The following is a 21,428-nucleotide window of genomic DNA, read 5'->3' on the forward strand; positions in this document are numbered from 1 at the left end:
CTGGGAAACCTATAAAAGCTAAGAAATATAAAAAAAAATAGTATGCTGTATGAATAAAAACACATACCAATATGTAGTTGGGTTTTTTTCAAATTTTACTGTGAAAATTAATATTGAAAATTCACTTTAAACAATATTCCTGTTCTGTCAAAAAAATATATATTCCTGAGAGAATAACTCCTTTTCAGGGTTCTACTGACTGTATACAGGAGTCCAATTAAATAAACCCAATGCTTTGTTCTGCCCTGCATTGAGAGATGACGGCAGTCCAAGTGATGCCGATAAAAGCATCCAGTTCCCTCAAGCCTACTCAAAAAATAAAACATCCAATCAATGCATTTTCTCTCCTGGGTGACATGCTTTATTTGCGATATGGTGTGGTATTGATTTTATTAAAGATAAATGCAGGTCTCTGAAAGCAGAAATACAGAAACATCAAGCTCAAATCATTGTTTAAAAAAACATATTTATACTCCCTAATACTAGAATACACGTTTATAATAATTTTTTTTATGTAGATTAGGCGAGGGCTTTGTGCAGTTTTTAGCTGCCCAGTGATTTCTTTTACACCCGTTATTCCTGTGCACAGTGAGTAATACTGAATCTGCCCTGAAGTGCTTCATTGACATGCTAGGGCGCCATAGGACAAATGCACAGGCAGTCCACTGAAAATTATTGAGCATAGTAGCAGGGGTAAAGTACTAAAAATGGGGATGGGGTTATAAAAAGTCTACTTTAAGGGAGATCTATCACCTAGAAAGTTGTGTCTGTGCATTGAGCAGCTTATTAAAGAGGTTATTCAGTAATTTTCCTCTTCCCTCTATTAAATTTTCTGCCCTTGTTGTTTTAACTTTGGATAGTAAAACATTTTTTTGCCTGTAAATACCTTATACAGCCCACTTCCTCTTTCTTGTCTGGTAATTAACCTAGGCTAAAGACATCATGCACAGCTCTCTCTCTAACTCTCATGAGAGTTTGCCAGCAAGGCATGAGTGGTGAGTCATAGGAAAGCTAAGGAGAGCTGGAGGGGGCTGGATGAGGGTGTAGATAACAGGAGACTGCAGAGATCCATGAGTATTCATCAAGGGAGGAGAAATGTGAAGGCAAGCAGTGGTGTGACAGTGTCTGTATATGTGTATGTATGTATATATATATATATATATATGTCTCTGTGTAAGTCCAGGAAGTGAACAGTCAGCAGCTGCATCCAGACTTAGTGGAGTGTAGCATATTTGGCAAGTACAGAATCACAATACATATAAAAATAATATGCAAAGTGGTTGGAGAGAAGCTTCAGAATGGCAAAGATGTTTTTATTACATATTATGTGAGCAGACTGCAGTTCCTCTTTAACAAGATGGTGTTAATATGGCCATCTTCAATGATTTTTCCAGCTCCTAGACATAAAATGTTGTTGAGTACCATTGATTCTATGCACCGAGTGTCCGAACTGATGATTTTTATGGCCCTGTTCACACCTGAGCATTTTTCAGCTTGTAAAAAGCTCATCTCTGAAGTTTTAAAATGCCCAACAAGCAAAATCCCATTTGTTTCAATGGCCCCTGTTCTCATCTGAGCGTTTTGTCACCTGAAGCTCAAAAAAGTACATGAGCTTGTTTTTTGGCAGATTAAAAGTGTTTTTGTTAGATGCCAATGCCTGCCTCCAAACACCTGCAATAGACGCCTGAAAAACGCCCAAAAAAACACCTGAAAATGATACGCTCAGGTGTGAATGGAGCCTATCTGCTGTTTACAATAACAGTATTGATTTTTGGAGAATTGATTTCTACATTGGTTAACCTTGCTATACACAGTACAGTGCAGTCCTGTTTCATATGAGCAAAGTTCCTTTATACTATATATGAAATAGAAGTGTAGAAGCCCAGAGCAACCAGATGGCGTCATGTTTGTGAAGGTCTGCTGAAGAACTCAGTCAAATGTTTAGTCCATAAAAAAGCAGTGATATATAAAGGATGGTAAAGCTTTCTGTTTTATTGTAGATTTCACAGGATTCTCTTAAAGTGATTGTAAACGATCACCTTGTAAGGCAATCCATTTAGTTTAAAATAAAAATGATAGGCAAAACATTTGTGAATAGATATAAAAAACATTATAAAAATCTTTTTTTTTTCCCTTTTTTTCTTTTTTTAATAAGTGATCACATTCCCTTTGTTCTCGGCTGCAAAAGAGATGGGGAAGGAGAAGCAGCAGCAGCAGCACACAGATCTTTCCAGTGAAAGGCCGTGCAGGGGGGAGAGGGTGTGTGTCAGGATAAGTCTGCGTATTGGAGGAGAGTAGGCAGCATAGCTAGCTATGTTCTCCTGCTTAGTGTGGTCAGTTTTTAATAGGAAAGCAGAGGGACTGACCGGAACACCAGGGATTTCACACAAGGGAAGCAAATACAAAGAGAACAGGATACTTTACATACAAGTAAATGGTACAGCAGGCCCCTTTTAGGAATATGACATGTTAGGTCTACATACTCTTTAGAGTTGGATCCTTTAGTATCAGTTTGAAGTGCTTTGCTGCATTCATGTTACAGCAAAGTCACCTCTCTTACATAGTGCAAAAAGCTTTCACATCTACTCCATGTTTGTTTTTTACCCCCTCCAGTTTCGTATGTCACACATAATGACAAGGTCTGTAGCAGGTGCTGTAGCAACTGCAAGCAGGTTTGCTGGTATCGGCACATGAGTAAGGATTTTTCACCGATCAACTATAACATTATGACCACCCACCATAACCAGTGGAGACATTTGATGGACGCCACTAGACCTCTAAAGAAATGCTGTGGTCTCTAGCCCTAAGCCATCAGTAGCAGATTATTTAGGTCCTGTGTGTTGCGAGGTTGGGCCTCAATAGATCTGACTGATTTTCCTGCATGTATCATAGATGTTCGATTGAAAAAGTTGTGGAGAATTTGGAGACCAGGTCAACAGCTTGAACTTGTTGTGTTTTTCAAACCATGTTTGAATGCATCAGACAAGGCAACATGCGTTAGCATGGGCACCCTGGCCAGTCTGCAGCTATGTAGCCCCATACGTAACAAACTATATGATGCCTTGTGTTCTGACACCATTCTGTTGGTACCAGCATTAACTTTTTCAGCAATGTGAGCTATGATCAGCCTTTGATCTTCACATGCATCAGTGAGACTTGGCCACCCATGACCCTGTCACCAGTTCATCAGTTTTCCGGCTTTGGGACACATTTGGTAAGTTCTGACCACTGTAGACCAGGAACATCCCACAAGAGCTTTAGTTTTTGAAATGCTCTGACCCAGTTTTCTAGACTTTACAATTTTGCCCTTGTCAAAGTCGCTCAAGTCCTTTTTTAGTTCTGGGTAGCATGGCGAGGGATCAGAATGCTAGTCAGTTTTTATTCTGGTCTGTCCCCCTTTTAGGGAGATTCACCCTCTCTATTTATTTTGTTTACCATTATCATTGAAAGTAAAAAAAAGCCCAGGTTTTGGTCTGTCCCCAGAAAAGAAATAAAGGGGAAATCTTTCACTGGGGACACTAGTTATGTTGACCTGGGGGTCTCCAAGAAATGTTCTTCATTTTCAGGGATTTCCTCTCACTTCCTGTTTAGCTATGGGACAGGAAGTGAAGGGAAATCGCCGCAATTGAAATATGATAGGGCCTATAACTCCCTTTCTCTATCCAAAATGAAAAAAACAAGTTTTGTCTATAGTTATACTTTAAAGAGGACCTTCAGTGTACCCCCCCCCCCCATTTTCTTTTTTTTTTTTGCTCCTGTTTACCTCCTGTTGTTTTAGGCAGAGTTCGGATACTCACTCAGCCACCGGATCCAGCGTTGTCCCTCTGACATCCATCTGTCAGCAGGGACCGCTAGGTCCCGTGCGGCCATCTTACCTGTGACGTCATTGAGCGATCACGTACCTCTGGGCCTGCCCCCATCCCACTTCTGAATGAATGTGACGTGCAGGTCATTCATCTAGGCGAATAAAGTGCATTGAGGGGCGGAGCTACACTTTTTTTTTCTCAAAAAAGTTAAATAAATAAATGTCTGATTTCATGAAGATGATGGGAGGAGGCGTGGAGAGGGAGGAAGTTCATGTAGAGGGTGAAGGTCCTCTTTAGGCTTGCCCATTTTTTCTGCTTTCAACACAAACAAAATAGAAAAAACTAGCAGACTTTACTGGTACCAGAAATAGACGGTCAGATATTGTTATAAAAAGGTAAGTATTTATTACAAAATATAGTTAAATCACCCTTATAAAATAAACATGAAAAGGGTGCTCTCCTAGGATGATCCAAGCCATACAATCAGACAACATTAGTGTGTCTTTGCTATATGCTCCAAGAGGTCAACGTGTTTCGCATCGAACTGCTCCTTATTCATGCAAAGACATAATGTGCCCGCCAGATGAACTCACATGTCACACTGAGAATAAATGCTAGGACGACAATACAAGGTTCAGTGCAAAGCTAAGTGCATTTATTCTCAGGGTGACATGTGAGTTGATCTGGCGGGCACAGTATGTCGTTGCATGAATGATGACCTGTACGTATTAAAGATTGAGCTTTTAAGACCATGTCCTGAGGAAGAAGTTAAATGGGAAACGCGTCGAGCATATAGAAAATATCCACTAATGTAGTCTGATTATATGGCTTGGATTATCCTAGGAGAGCATCCATTTCATGTTTTTTTATGAACTGTGTTTTAACTATATTTTGTAAAAAATACTTAACCTTTTTATAACCATATTTGACCGTCTCTTTCTGGTACCAGTAAAGTCTGCTAGTTTTTTTCTATTTTGTTTTGAGGTACCCCAAATATTGCTGTTGTCCCTTTTTCATCTGCTTTCAACACATCAACTTCAGGGACAACATGTTCACTTGCTGTCTAATATATCCCACCCACTTTCAGATGTCATTGTAATGAGATAATTAGTGTTATTCACTTAACCTGTTGGTGGTCGTAATGTTATGGCTGATCGGTGTATGTTGCCAACATGTAAGTCTTCTTCAAGCACTTAATAATAACATCCCTGACAAAGACTTTCTGTATGGCCTGGAATCATTGCAAAGACTTATGTTCTTTCTCCAGTTTAGAAGATCCCTTATGTGTGTGACTTATATCAAAGCTAAAACGGAGTTCCACCCGTTTTTGTGTTTATTAAAAGTCAGCAGCTACAAAAAGTGTAGCTGCTGACTTTTAATTAACACACACTCACCTGTCCCACGGTCCAGCGATTGCGGCCAGCGGGAGCCTCGGTTCTCCCCCTCTTCTCCCCACGGTGCCGGCAACTCTAGTGAGGGCACCCGGCTGTGACAGCTTGTGGCTTCACTGCTGGGTGGGCACTGCACATGAACGAGTCGCGCTGTGTGTTGAGTCGACGGGCAATCTTCTGGGAGCTGTGATATGTCCCAGAAAATTGCAGGGAGGGAGGGGGAGAGAACTTCAGCTCAGGGCGCCGCCTGGGCGGCCTGAGTGTAAGTGGGAGCGGGTATCTGTCAAAACTAGGTACCCGCTCCCCCCCACCCAAATGGGGCATGTCAGAGGGTCAGGAGGCCTTAAATCAGAAGTTCCATTTTTGGATGGAACTCCGCTTTAATCTGGGAGCTATACAGCTTCCTACATTTTCAAATGATACACAATATATTGGCAAGGTGTCGCCCCTCATCTTGTTCAGCAGAATCTAGAGATGCATGAAATGGAAAATGGTAATGATTTTCTATTTTTTCCTATAGCAGTTCCTTTAGGAGTGTTGTTGACAGATTAAAAACATATTCAAATGTCATTGGAGACTGCAGTATTGGCTTCATGACATGGCCCTGCTCTCTTACTGCCAAACTATTCATACTTGTATGTTTGGCTGCTATTAAGCAAGTTGCAATAAATATACTCTAAATCATTCAGTGTGTTATTGTGCAGGTACATGGCAGAACAATGACAGGCCAGGAGCTTTGCCAAACAGCTACAGTCACCGAAGACTGATAGCGTAGTTCATTAGTGTATTCAGCACTGTGAATCTCTATATGCTGACACGCACAGGAAATGAATCATACTTTTCATGTGTTAAAAAAAGAAATGTCCTGTAATAACTAGGCATAGGGAGAGAAAGCTCAGATTTTGTGCCCTCACACTGTGAGAAATAGATTCTAGAAAAGCCATCTTTGGCAATTAATTACTTGCAGTTGTTCCAAATTTAGAATTGTAACCTGGATGGGGGATCTTAACATGAGAAACCATCCAAATCAATTTCTGGCCCTTTTTGCATCACTAATTAGCATTGAATAGCTGAAGGAGCTTGCACACTAGTAAGACTTGATGGAAAGGACCACCTCATACATATCGGAGTGAAAAGACGTTGGAAGTGCATGTCTTGTAGGTGTGCTATGCTGTGTGTGTGTGTTGTGTGATGGTCTTAGGCAATAGCTGCCCCCTTTTTGTTCTAAGCAGCCTTCAGATTGACAGTACGCCCGAGCCATGAAGGAAGAGGGCCTCCTAAGGCGCAGGTCATGTGCCGGGGTTTCACCTGGCACCTTCCTCCCAAGGCCTGATGGACGAAAGCTTGTCAGAAACGCATCATTTGGAGGATACAATGAGCTCTCTCCTGCTGTGCCAGGTTGGTATGCTTTCTCTCTACACCATTGTACTTTTGGTAGTTTGAAATGCAGAAACACAAGTAACGCTTGAAGCTTTTCCTTTGCTACACTTCCTACAAATCCCTTGAGATCTACTTCACAAAATTGTTCTCTTTTATGATATGTACCTGATACATTTGCTTTGACGTTTGTACAGAAGCTACCCACCTTCCCTCGTGATCTTTTATAAAATAGTAATTTGTAACTGATTAAAAGGAATCTGGCATCAATGATAATAAAATAAAATCTTGTTGAAAAAATAAATATATGTGATCTGCATTAATTCTCTGTTTTGAAAAAATATGTGGAAGGATCAACTGGTGTTTGTGTCCAACAAGAATGGGTATTTTGTTACTTGCTTTTCATGCCTGCTGATCAGAATTGAGGGTACTAAGGTTGAATTTAAAGTACATCTAAACACAGGAATAAAAATATTACAGCTTACCAGTTCTTAGATGCAATGACAGCATTAGCTTTTTATTTTACTCCTATTTTTTTTTAACAGATTTTTATTAGGCATTTTTAACAAAAGTACAGCAGTCCTTAACAGTTTAGGTACATTTGAAAAATATCACCTGCTTAATCAGATATTGCATTAATGTTAGAATGAAACAATGGTGTATATTACTCTTTTTTTAACCTTTATTTTCACCTGGTGATCCTCTCGGTAACACACTTCTTGTCCTACTGTAACAACGCTCACTCATTGTGTGTATCTACAGAGGAGCAATGTTGTCACTTTAGATCAAGACGTGTGCCATAAAATAGGAAGGTCGTGTTCTGTAGTCCAAATAGAGAACTTTTAACAGTGCTAACTAATAATAGTCAGGCGAGGCAGAGAATAGGAAGTTATCAGCTCAAAATATTTCTGGTAGGATCAACGGGTGCTCCTTTATGTCCCCTAAGGATATCCCTTGCATAGACGAAACGTGTAGGGAGAGGCTGGCGGCATATGACGTCATCACACCCACTGGTGTACAACAGTGTGGTGTTTTTGAGCTTTTGTTACACTAAGATGCTTGTGAGTATATTTGCATGAAATAAATTGGTGTTTTTAGCAATATTACGCTATGGTCCTTTGTATTTCCCTCTGAATCTTACTGGGGAGAACTGTGCCAGTGGAGGACTTGTGGGCATGGAGGTTGTCACCATACCCTGTTGTGATTTTCATTAGTGATCTCTTATAATCTGGAGTTCCTGGTTTTTCCGGTAAGGGAATTCATATATCGATACCCAAAGTGGTTTTGAACTAAAACACGAACTGTGGAGAATCATATTCACACAAGATTCTACTACGACCCCCTAGTGGAGCCCTGAATTATTCTTTTGGGAGTGGACTTTCAGTTTCACACAAGATTGTTTATATTGGCCCCCTAGTGGAGCCCTGAATATTCCTTTGTGGGTGGGCTTTCGTTTCTGTTATCATTTTTTGATTTATACTGAATGTTTTTTTTTTTTTTTGTCCACTATATTGGTAGTTTTATTTATTGATGTTGATATTATTTGCATTACTTTAGGGTCCTTTCACATGGTCCGCTGTCCAGTGCGGACTGTTCTCTGCTCAGCGGGGATCGATCCGCCGATCCCCGCCGAGCAGACGGATGACAGGAGAGGGAGGTGTCAGAGCCTCGCTGCTCTCTATGGGGAATCGGAAGAGAGCGGACCGCCTGTCCGCTCTCATCCGATCCCCTGGACGGATGGAAAATAGGGTTCCATGGATAGAATCGGATGCGGATGGCAGCGGGTGTCAGTGGACATGATCTGATCGGATCGTTCGTGTGAAAGGAGCCTTACTGTTTTTTCTTTTTTCCAAAAATGCTTTATTGAAAATATCAACATCAGTTTACAATGTAAATGGTCCTCACTGGCCGGTCAGGGATATAACCACAGATCTAATAAACGTAACAATCCAATAATATATGCATAAGAAGTACATGTATTCAAACGATCTTGAATTTCAGCAAGAGATGCATCAAACTTGCTGGGGAGTCAAACTTAAGCTGGATACACACTATCCAACTTTTGTTGGTAGATTTCCTTCAGATTTACCTTTTCTATGTAGTGCAAGGGCCTGCCAGATTGCATACAAATTGAAAGTGTTTAGGTTTGACCTTATATTATATGGTTTTGGTAAGTCTAAAGGAAAAAGTCTTCAGAAAATCTTAGTGTGTATCGCCCATTAGCCAGATGCCCCGTACCTTGGCTATATAGAGAAAAAGGGAAAGAGAGAGAGAAAAATAGAAACACAAAGGGTTGGGGAGGTTGTTGGAGGTTATGTTGTGTCCCTACCCCCTCCCGTCCCCCAAATTGCATCAAGGGGGTCGATTATCCATATACCCCCCCTGTTCAGCCACATCTTCTCGGGTCTGTAAAGCAACAGTGAGAGAGAAGTGGTCTCCTATCTGTATCCCCTGTAGCGATCTGTGGTCTTAAATTTGAACCAACTTGACCAAAGGACTGTAAATTTATGCATTCGTTCATGTCAGATGTGTATAAGTTCTTCCATCTCTTCTATTTTGTTTATTCTGGCAAGCCACTCCGCTGCAGTTGGGACACGAGTAAATCTCCAGTGTACTGGAATACACAGTCTTGCTGTATTTACCATATACATATTTGTTGTATTCTCTTTTAGAACGTGAAGTATGATGTAGTAGATATTGGGCAGGAGAATAGTCTAAGGAGGAGTATGAGGTCACGTGAGATATGATCTTGTGAACAGTGTTCCAGTAAGGTTGTAAGAGTTTGCAACTCCACCAAACGTGTAACATCGAACCTTCCTCCCTGCCACATCTTCAACACAAGTTGGATCACTTCATTGTTTGTTGTCAGTGTTATTTTCATAGTTTGAGGTTTTGTGGACTCTTTTTGTCTATTTTTTTTTTCCTTTATCTGAACATAGTGTGCAGCATTACCCTCTCGCACTGAGTGCATAATTATTTGGTGATTTACATCTAAGAATTGGTAAGCTGCAATATAATACGTTTTTGCTTTTGGGTTTAATACCACTTTCAAGCATTTCAGAAACCATAGCCTACAGTAAATGCATAAATGTGTGCAGACGTAATTCACATGAAATCCTTAATAGAAAACAGTTGAATTGACTGACGTTTGCATTTACCCTGTGTTTGTATTTACTATTCACTGCTATGAATATTGACCTATTTTGGAGTTAATGAATGCTAGTTTGTTTCAATATTTGTGTTGTAGATTGCATGTTGCCAGTGAGAGAAACACTTAGAAGTGCTGTCCAGCTGTCTCCTCTGTTTTTTATGTTCCTAAATAATAGTCAGTATCTGAGGACAGTGCTTGCCTGTTAATTTCAATAAATGACCGATTTATGGCACTTGTGCCAGCAAAATACACGTATTTGGGGAACTTGACATGTTTGTGACATATCAGTGACAGCAGTCCTTTGATAAAGTAAGCAACATGACACTTGGGGTAAAGAGAGCAGATTCAATTTTATGACAGTGTTTGTCTTCTTACATCTGCATATAGTTTTTGTCATATGGAATTGTTTATGATCATCGGTTTTACATACAACATCCGGTATTTTACTGTGCTACGTGCTGTCTTCTTTTCTCGTTAAAGCAAAGCTCCATCAAATAGGTCCTCTCCCCCCAAATATGTCACATTTGGCATGTCATTTTGGAGGGGGGCAGGTACCTAGTTTTGACAGGTACCTGCCCCCACTTCCGTTTCAACTGCCTAGTTCTCCTCTCCCCCTCCCTCCTTGCAGTCTTCTGGGACACGTCAAAGGTCCCAGAAGATTGCCCCGACCAATGGGGAGGTGCTGCGTGGCTCGTACCCGGCTGGGAAGCCGCAAGCTGTCACAGCTGGGTTGCCACACTTGCAATGCCGGCACCGCAAACAGAGGGAGAGAAGCGAGGCTTTTGGTGCCCACATCACTGGACCGGGGGACAGGTGAGAGTGTGTTTATTGAAAGTCAGCAGCTACATTTTTGTAGCTGCTAAATTTTAATAAACAGAACAATGTGTGGAACTCCACTTTAAGTGTACTAATGAAAGATTAAAGAAGAACTCTTATTTGCAAAAAAAAAATATTTAAATACAGGTCTATACATTCATGTCTAAATACCTGCATTAGCTTCTCCACCAAGACAGTATGGAAATGTGAAGAACCCAACTCCTTTATTCTATGCTTTCCAGCTTCTCTTCGCCTCCCCTGTTGGAAGCCCTACTTGTGGCTGTTATGGACGATAAGCCCAGGCAATGCTCAATTGCCACCACTCTCTGTATAGTGGGTGCATCTGAGGGAGGGGGTGTTTTGTCTAGCAGGCTCCAACCCAGTTCTCCTGTTTCACCTTCTCTGTCTTTTTTTTTTTTTTTTGCTGAGATACATGCTGCTTCTGTTGTCTACTTTCCCTGGTTGCTAGGATGCAGGTGGTGGGGTTTTTATACCGGTTGTTATGGTGCAGGTCGCTGTCTGCATCCTAGCAACCAAGGATGATTTATGAGAGGGGCTGTATGTATCCTAGCAGCCAGGGAAACTGACATGCCTTTTCTTCCTTCATACCCAATAACTGCACTTCTCTGTCGATTACCGTAAGTTTTTGTCTCTTTGCTTAATACGTGATCGGAAAGCTGCAAGACTAGTGAGGGGAGAGTGTGTGTGTGTGTGGGGGGGGGGGGGGGGGGGTTCTACTCCCTTCGTATCAAAAATGAGACAAGCTAAAAGATAGGTCAAAGTGCTACAAGCGCATTGTCACCTGGAGTACATGAGAAAAACTAGTGAGCTTCTTAAAATACACAATCTGTGTCATGGTACTGTTTTCACATTATTTTCATATGGATGCAGAGACAAAAGATGGAACACAAATCCCATTACATAAAGTTGAATTATTCAGCAGTGGACTGAAATGAGTGATAAATTAAAATCTTTTAACAAAACTACATAATGATTGTGTAACTAATTTCCTCTGCTGCCCTATAGTATTTCCTGGGGTGATTTTAGCACCACATGCACTAATCTTCTATGTGAAGAAGGCATGCCAACCTGATTAGATAAAGGGACTGTAGAAAATCATTTACAACTGATCATTGTTTGGTTCAAGCCAAGTTAGGCCACCTGATAATTTCATCCACCTCTTAAATATCTGGCTCTGGGCCAGGAAACCTGTTATCCATTGTCTCTGAATATTTATTTTACAATAAGGAAAACAGAAAATGAGGAACATGTAGAGGTGGGTGAAAGAGCCAAGACTTTGAGGTAGACAGGAACAAAGTTGGAAATTATGGCAAGGGGACATTTTGGTTGGAGCATCCAAGACATGCCCTACCTATAACTTCTTTTGGGTGCACAGACCCTTTGAGGAATTATTGACTTTTCGGTTATAGTAGGGAGATCAACTCTCAGACACGGTTTAGTCATTGTGCAGTGCATACTTCCTCCATGTACTGCAAACTGTACACTCCAAGTACAGGCAGTCCCTGAGTTATAAACCTCCGTCTTACATACAACTCTTACTTGAGAATGGAGGCAGCGTGATAATCATGCTGGTCCTGTAAACTGCCAGGCAGCCATTTTGCTCCACACCGCATGCTGCCATCTACTTTCCAGCAGACCTGTCAGCAATTCCACATCACTGCATGGCCAGTTAACTCTTCCCTATGCTATCCAAAATGTAAAAATATTTTTTTCTCTAGCGCTCATTGACAGACGTAGTCCTCGGTGATACACCACCTTCGGGTTATGTTGCCTCCACAGGAGCAGGACTAGACAGGAAATTAAAAAGCTCTGGCCACACCCTAGGGGCAGTCCCAGAGGGTATATCCTCTCTCTCTCTGCCTCAGCAAATCAGTTATTTTCTGTCTAGTTAGGAGTAAGGACCTAGATACCTTGCTGGGATCTTAGGTCCTGGCAAGATTTTTTTCTTAAAGGATTTTTCTCTTTTTTGTTGAGTCTCATCATTAAGGATGAGCATTGTAAACTTCTAGTTGGCACCGGTTGGGCCTTCTAGATTGGGATTTGATTTCCATTTTCCCACCCCTCATTTGTGATACTGCTCTGGGACGTCCCGAAGGTGGTGTATCACCGAGGACTACGTCTGTCAATGAGCGCTAGAGAAAAATGGATTTTTGTAAAATCTTACCGTAAAATCCTTTTCTCTTAGCTCATTGACAGACGTAGTCCCCGCCCCTCTGTTTTTGAGTTGGGTTGGGTTAAAATCTCTAAAGACTGCTTTTTCACATAACTGATTTGCTGAGGCAGAGAGAGAGAGGATATACCCTCTGGGACTGCCCCTAGGGTGTGGCCAGAGCTTTTTAATTTCCTGTCTAGTCCTGCTCCTGTGGAGGCAACATAACCCGAAGGTGGTGTATCACCGAGGACTACGTCTGTCAATGAGCTAAGAGAAAAGGATTTTACGGTAAGATTTTACAAAAATCCATTTTTGGCTGAAGTTACTTAAAAAATGTACCTGTTCCAACTTGCATACAAATTCAACTCAAGAACAAATCTACAGAACCTATCTTGTTCGTAACTCGGGGACTGCCTGTACAATAATATAACACATGACTTGTAAAAACAGCACAAACAACAAAAACATAAGCATGCTATAGGCTGAGATGAGGACGGCATATGCAGGAGTAAGTTCTGGTTAAAATGTCCATAAAGTTCAAGCATGGGCTGATTGCTGGACAAAGGAGAAATACTGGCTGTAGAAGGCTGCAGGCTCTGTAAGAGCTAGAAGGAACTCTGTGGAAATGTACAACAAAAGAGAAAGGAGAGCAGCGCCATCTAAGTGCAGTATAAAAGATGCGTTTAATAACAACAGACACATGCAAACTCACAGGAGCGGCATGATAAACTAGCATGTAAAGGTTACATCCACTCTAGTGGGAGGATGAGCAGCGGGAATCCGGAGAATCTTTGCTTTTTCCCCGCTGTGCTGGTGGCTCCCAGCACTTTCGGGTACACGGTGTCGCTCAGAGAAGAGCCGCTAACTTCACTTCCGGGTTGAAGGTACAATGAGTGCGGCCATTAGGCAGGAGGTATAAGTAGGAAGTCCAAGTGGGGGCAAAGCCATGGTAACCGGCTCATAATAAACAAATACTGCTGATCGGGATGAAGACAGACCTAGCAAGTGCAGGAGTTTAATCCTTTACTAGGCATATATGGCTTCACTAGGCACTTTGGACTCTACCTGAATAGTTGCCTGGATGCATGTGTCAATGCATTAATAAAAACATTGGTTATGTCACGGACATGCAGAATGAAAGAATAGCAGAGAAGAGGGCAAGAAAATAATGAATAAAGGATAATAAATGACCAGTGGATAACCGATAATAGTTGTAAAAAAATTGGAAATAATGACAAAAAATATATTTATATAATAAAAAAAGAATTAAAAATAAATATTAATAATAAAATAATCAAAAAAAATAGTAATGAATATTGACAAAAAATGACTGAAAATAATAATGGCCAAAAAAAAATAAAATAATTAAGAATATATTTAAATGAACATAAGTAGTAAATAATAATATAGGAATATATATGTAAATGATAAAACAGAGAATACACTTGCCTAATGACGAAATATATGTAGTAAAGAGGTTATAAGGGCAAGGATGTCTAGAAGAAGAGGAATAAAAATTTTGGATGGTATATCTGGCTGGAAAAATGAATCTGGCAGGTTAAAATAAAGTAATATGTACTAATGAAAAACATCTGGCATATTTTGGGGGGGAGGGAGAAAAAGCGGGGAAATTATTTTTTGTGATAATGGTTACAGCAGGGGACTAGCTCCTCGTTTAACCCACCAGGTGCCAAAGTGTCCAGTGTGTAAATCCAGTAGGACTCGCGTGCATACAGACACCTGAAGCGTTCTGCTATAGGAAGGTTGTTAGAAATGGCCTCAATGACCCACACCCTGAGCTCCTGGGAAAACTGGTTGTGTTGTGTAAGGAAATGTTTGGGGACACTGTGCTGGTCCGACCCTACTTCTACAAACCTTTTCCGGAGTGTACGAATGGTGAGGCCCACAAATAGCAGTCCACAAGGACAAGACAAATAGTAGGCCATGAACTCTGAAGAACATGTATAAAAGTCAGGGATGGAGAAACTCTTGCCCTTGGAACCAAACTCTTTTTGTCCATGAGTGATGTGGGCATGTGAAGCATAAAGCCTTGTGACACTGGTACATACATCAAATGTGAAAGAATTTTAGGGGAGAACTAATAGTAGTGGCCGTTTTAACTTTGCTGGGTGCAATATGAGTTTTCAGGTTTCTAGCTCGTCTATACAAAATGAGGGGTCAATCTCTAATGGAAGATTTGACATGTGGATCTCCTTGTAATATTGACCAATGTTTATGGAATATGTATTCCATGTCCCTAAATTGAGTATGGAAATTGGTGGTGATGGTGAACCTAAGCGGTTGTGTAGTGTGGAGAGTTTTGGGACTTTTATCAACTTGGTGGCGTTGTATGGTTTGTAGAAATTGTAGGCCTCATCTACAAGAGTGGGGGGGGGGGTAACTTTTTCCAGAAATGTTAGCTTGAGTTGCTGTCCGCATACCCGGAACTGCTGGGAGCCACCAGCGAAGATTCCTGCTGCTCGTCCTCCCACTGAAGTGGATGAACCCTATACATGCTGGTTTATCATGCCCATCCTGTGAGTTATTAAACGCATCTTTTATACTGTACTTAGATGGCGCTGCACTCCTTTCTCTTTTGTCACACACTTTGTACTGCCATTTATTCCCTCCAATTAAAATGCTAATTTCTGGCTGATGTCTTAATCCTGATAAAAAAGGTACTTTGAATCATGCTGTTCAGACTTCACTAGCTGCATGCCTATTCTGGGCTACTGTCTTCACTGGCTGCATGCCTATTATGGGCAACTGACTTTATTAGCTTCATGGTTATTCCATGCCACTGATTTTCCTGGCTGTATGCATATTCCAGACCACTGATTTTACAGACTGCATGCTTATTCCAGCCCACTGACTTGAGTTGCTGCATGCCAATTCTGCACAAATGACTTCATGCTTCTTCTGCGCCACTAATTTTAATGGATGCATGGCATTTTAGGCCACCATCTCAGAATGCACTTAAGCCTAAGACAGGCAGCTAGCATTACAGCATCTTCAGTATCTGTTAAAAGTATTATTTATTTTTTGTACTGAGCAGTTTGATGATTTTCTTTATATCTGTATGAAACTTTTTTTTTTTCTTTAAAACTTCCCTTGAGTGATTCTCTCAGCAACTAATGAGATCTTTTTTTTCTGGATCCTCATTAGCCTGTCAAGGAAGGCGGAAGCTTTGTAACATTCAGCCCATCGAGAAGCTGGCAGCAGAGTTGTGTGGGATGGGATTCATATATAAATACCTGTTCATCAGTACATTCTGTCCATTTTGTAAACATTTGAAGGCATGGAATGCAGGCTTTCTTTCTGTTTGCCATAATTATATATTGTCACCTTTTGTCATCCTCAACATCTTCATTATCAATGTGTTTCATTCCAAACAATAGAAAATAAAAAAATGTGTGAAACTAAAAACAGAACCCTTTTAATGTAGTGTATATGTTGTCAAGCAAAGAAGGCAGATAAAAGATGATTTGTTGCTATCTGTAGCCTTGCAATAAAGGCCACTCCGCATTCTTGACTTTCTGCTGACATGATCATTACCATGTTTCTGTTACTAAACATTCCTTTAAATTAGATGTAAACCCTATCTGACTGATATTTTGTTTAAGGTACCATGTATCAAAGCAATTATTATTTAATTTTTTTTAAACCTATTCTTTCTTGCCATATGCATATACACTGTAATACATACACTTATACCAGCTTCAACTCTTCTGGGAAGGTGGTCCACAAGGTTTCAGAGTGTGTCTATGGGAATGTTTGACCATTCTTCCGGAAGCGCATTTGTGAGGTCAGGCACTGAAGTTGGACTAGAAGTCCTAGCTTGCAGTCTCTGCCCTGATTCATCCAAAAGGTCTTCTATCGGGTTGAGGCCAGTCATGTTCCTCCACCCCAAACTTGCTCATCCATGTCTTTATGGACCTTGTTTTGTGCACTGATGCGCAGTCATGTTGGAAAAGGAAGGGGCCACCCTCAAACTGTGGGCAAGAGCATGAAATTGTCCAAAATGTCTTGTTATGCTGATGCCTTAAGAGTTCCCTTCACTAGAAACTAAGGGGCGAAGCCCAACCCCTAAAAAGAAAAAACACACCATAATCCCTCCTCCACCAAATGATTTTGACCAATGCACAAAGCAAGGTCCATAAAAACAAAGATGAGCCAGTGTGGGCTGAAGGAACTTAACTGGCCTGCACAGAGTCCTGACCTCAATCCGATAGAACAGCTTTGGGATGAATTTGAGCGGAGGCTCCTAGCCAGGCCTTCTTGTCCACATCAGTGCCTGACCTCAAAAATGCACTTCTGGAAGAATGGTCAAACATTCCCATAGACACATTCCTAAACCTTGTGGACAGCCTTCCCAGAAGAGTTGAAGCGGTTTTAGCTGCAAAGGGTGGGCCAACTCAATATTGAACCCTACAGACTAAGACTGGGATGCCATTAAAGTTCATCGGCGTGTAAAGGCAGGCTTCCCAATACTTTTGGTAATATAAATGATGTGTCTGCTAGGCAGGTCCACTTTAATGCATAATGGCCGCATATGTGTGTCCATGGGGAATGGCTTTTCTTTGCTTAGAGCGCACTCATTGAATGCTCCCAACACAGGAACTAAGATGGTATGGACAGCCCTTGATTCATACTTGCAATCAGGAGCTTCCAATCATGTGATCGCTGTAACAGCCAATCACAGCGGTCACAAGTTCTGAAAGCCCACCTCTGCCTCTTGGCATATAGATCCACTGAAAGGGCTCAGGGGCAGCAGCGTGTTAATTGAAATTCTTGTTTTCATTGTTTAGTCATCCTTTTTTGTATCTCAGTGCTGTTAATCTTATACATCCTCTTTACAGCCACATTTTATTCCACTGGCATTCACTCCAGTGATGGCTTCATGCCATTTATCAGGGCGGGTTTCCTGATGGTGATATGACTTCACTATGTCTACATAATGTGTGGCGAAACAGCCTCTTGTAAGTCTCCATCGGAAAAGCCATGTAACATTGTAATAAAGCAAGAGGACAGTTAGGAGACAAGGACAATGTGTTGTCACACTGTAACACAAGGTCCTTCATGACAGGATCACCGTTTTTTTTTTTCTTTTTAATGAAAGCTGTCAATATAAAAGTATTACATTTGAAGTGAAAATTAACTTTTGAAACGTGAAATCTTAGGATTTTTTGCTTGGCCCTAATGCCCACCAACTAGGAAAAATGCAGACACTAGCAGACACTAGTAGAAACTAAGGACTTTGTCACAGTCCTTTAACAGCATAAAATATTTTATTTTTTAGAATGTGAATCTTTTACCTTTTATTAAGAGATTTAAAGTGCACCTTTCTGTTCTTAACATTCATCCACTAATTGGTATTTTATCAGTCTGTTTTTCATAGGCATTACTGTTTAATAAAGTGTAATAGTTTTTAGCAAAGTTAAATAGTGCGGATCCAGAGAACAGTCCATTGTAAACATTATGCATTGACAAGGTTACAATACACAAGGCATTGTGCGTTCTGTTGTAACAAAGTGTTTCAATAAGCTATGTCAGGCACTGAGAGAGGCCGAGCACCAATGTATCAGTGGGCAAAAGAAGAGTACGGTAGTTAGAAAAGATGAGTTTATTAGGGGAGGTTAGGGGGCTCTTCCGAATCCTGTGTTCCAGCTTGGAAGATTCTCAGCATGGTTTAAAGATTCAAAATTTCCTCAGTATTATTATACAGGATTTATATAGTGTCAACAGTTTGCCCAGTGCTTTACAACATTTCACAATACTGGCTTTTAACCAAAACCATTTCTGTTTACATGTATAACAAGGGACATGCTCAAGTGTTAGCTCTGTGGTAGGAATACACTATACAACAGTCTCTTTGTGGGATTACTGATCCCACATTTATTTTTATTTGACACAAAGGCCTACTTGAGCAAATACATCAGTCCATGTAGTAGACTTTTGGTCAGCCTGAACAAACTCCATTTAGGTATTGAAATCTCCATATGCTCTTGAACAGAAAAAATATTCTGTTCACCCTCACAGAATTTCTAGAGTCATTTGCACGGCCCTCCTTCCTGTGAGTCTTCCTGGACCTCATATAATGAGCCCAGGTATCCTGGTAGGTGGACTTAACCAGGGTGGTCATCTCTTCTACAGCCAGAACTCCATGCCTAATTTTTTGACCAGTTTTACTTCTTGGGATCCTTCTGCCCTTAGCTCAGGCATGCAAACAAGAGGGCATGCTTAGCTGAGAAACCCCCCCCCCCCTTCCTGAAGATCTCTGGGATGTGTGAGGACATTTGCCTAGGCAAGAAACCAGGAAGCAATTGGAGAAATGTAAAAAAAAAAAAAAAAAAATTAAAACAAGTAAATATGAAATACTTTCCTATTACTAATGCTAGCAGCATAAGGATTAAAATAGTCAATGTTGATTGAGAGAGTGAATTTCCACTTCAAGGGTTAGTTATATGGGGTGATTGAATATATTATATACAGTAGGCAAAGTAGAAAACCTCTTTAATACTTCACACTGATATTACAAGCAATAATAAAGACTGTAACAAGAATACATTTCCCGCAGCGATATGTTTAAGCTTCTATGTGGGCTGTACTTGCTATGTAGGGTAAGGAGCGTGTGTTTTGTTTCCTTCTTCTAATAAAGAAATCTTATAAAAGCCTCCTGTCAGCACATTGCTGCTTATTCCTCCAGCTAAGTACTTTCTTATCATAATCAGGATCAAGGCTATCTCCATACCTATCCTGAAATACGGCATCACCCTTAGACCTTCCATATCTCCTTCCTCTGCTGCTTGTAGTGATGTCGTATTTGCGTAATGCCAAAGCCGGATCTTATTTCTTAATTCATTTTTCATCTGAGTCACATGATTTTGCCACATGAGGTTTTGCAGTCGTGACATAAGGTGTGAATGTTAATGAACTCTCATTTCTTGGAAAAGTCATAAGGGATTATGCATGCCTTTGTACATTTTAATATACTGAACCAGTTTTATTAAATTTATATTATCCACATGGCATATGCTTGCAGTAGCTCCTATACATGCAGAAAAAATGTCAATGTGTTTTTGGTTTGTTTGAGGCAAATCTATAAAATTGGGTCCGATTTTTTTTCTTTTTGTTAAAAAGAAAGTTCTTTTGGTGAATTTTGCAATCTAAAGCTTTTCAACTCAATGACTGCTATTTGCAACCATGGGGAGAGTTTCTGCATATAAATAGATGTCTTGTTCTCTCAAAGGTCTCGGACAATGTTAATGTATAGTCTGTTTTTATACAATTTTTTTTATTGATTCTTCTGTTGGCTGTGGTGGGTTTTGTAAACTCCGTTTTTCAGCCCCCCTCTTATAGTTCTCCTGAACCTAGGCAGGCAATTATAATGCGTTTTTTTATGTTTGCTCAAATAATTGTGCAAGAGCAGTACACACATTTGTCAAGCATTTTTCAGGAGCTTCTATTAAAGACTGGGCAATGTGCAATTCTGGCCTAAAAAAGCTCAATTAACTTCTAGTTTTGATAGGACAAAAAACCTTACTCTCAGAACCCAGTGAGAATAATGGGATTATTAGGCTTGAACTTTAGGGAATCGCATGACAAAACGCTCAGGTGTGAATGGGGGCTTGGAGTGGTTTCACTCTAGTCTGTAAATTATTAGGACCTATTTATCAAAAGATTTGTCAGTTGCAGTCAGTCAAATACTCTTTAATTTACCTTTGGGAACAGAAAAGGGAATTGCAGAATATGTATGCTGTGAGCAGCAGGGAATGGACCGATATTGTTTTTTCATTACCGATATTTTGGTCATCACGTATTGGTATGTGCCGATATTTTCGTACATTTAATAAAAAATTTTTTACTTGACATGTACTCTTGTGGAGGTATCCGGGGGTCTAAAAGGCCCCAAACCCCTCCTCTGCACTTAAAAGCATTCAAAACCCCAAGTTTGGTTGTTTTGAATGCTGTCATTTTTTTAATCTGGCGCCGAGTAGGCTGGTTGCTCGGGTCTCCCGATGAGACGGGAGACATGGGTGAGCCATGGAAGGGGGGGGGGCGTCCCCTCCCGCTCCTTGTAATAACTGCCGAGCTGCTTCTCAGCCGCATTGGTTGTCATTACAAGACAACCGACCGTCGGCAATGGACGCCGGTACCGGGGTGATGCCTCTAGCTGCAGGCATCACTCCAGGACAAGCACTTTACGAAATATCGGTAATACCAAGGTGGCTGATTCCGATATATCGGGGAAAGTGCTTATCGCCCCTCGATATATCGGCTTTGCCGATAATCAGTTGATCCCTAGTGAGCAGATACTGTTCATAAATCGAGGTCTCTGGAGCAGGAGCACCAATGTAATTTGACCACACGTAGTACAAACATGGTTGTACATTATACTGATGACCATAGAGTGCAAAGGCCTGCCAAAGTGAACACAAATTGCATAGTTTTTTAAATCTAAAATTTACTATACCCATTACAATCTCATGGTACATTCTCCTTTAGAATTACCAAAACAGTGGTATGTGAGAACCCAACTAAAATATCCCCTCATTTTGTATCCAATCAGGCAGGCGCTTCAACTACATAGTTGTTTGTGAATCTAAAGGCGATTGTAGAGTCAGTTTGTAACATTAATATTGAGCTTTTAGGATATCGTACAAACAGATTGTAATGTTATGGCCAGCTGAAGCATTAATTTTTTTTCATTACAT

General features: G+C 40.7%; 1 protein-coding gene across 4 annotated transcripts in view; it reads left to right on the top strand.

Moving 5' to 3' along the window:
- OSBPL8 (oxysterol binding protein like 8) overlaps positions 1 to 21,428 on the top strand; it is a 377,827-nt gene that overhangs the window by 207,770 nt on the left and 148,629 nt on the right. For 2 of the 4 annotated variants that reach the window (XM_082257118.1, XM_082257119.1), the window contains exon 1: positions 6,430 to 6,595. The exons of the other annotated variants lie outside the window; for them this stretch is intronic. In XM_082257118.1, coding sequence (XP_082113244.1) covers positions 6,457 to 6,595 — 139 coding nt within the window. In that variant the 5' untranslated portion in view covers positions 6,430 to 6,456. Of the gene's footprint in view, positions 1 to 6,429; positions 6,596 to 21,428 lie in introns of those variants that run through there. 4 annotated transcript variants of the gene reach the window in all.

Source organism: Pelophylax lessonae, assembly GCF_965119305.1.
Source record: "Pelophylax lessonae genome assembly, chromosome: 4".
NCBI classification, from domain to species: domain Eukaryota; kingdom Metazoa; phylum Chordata; class Amphibia; order Anura; family Ranidae; genus Pelophylax; species Pelophylax lessonae.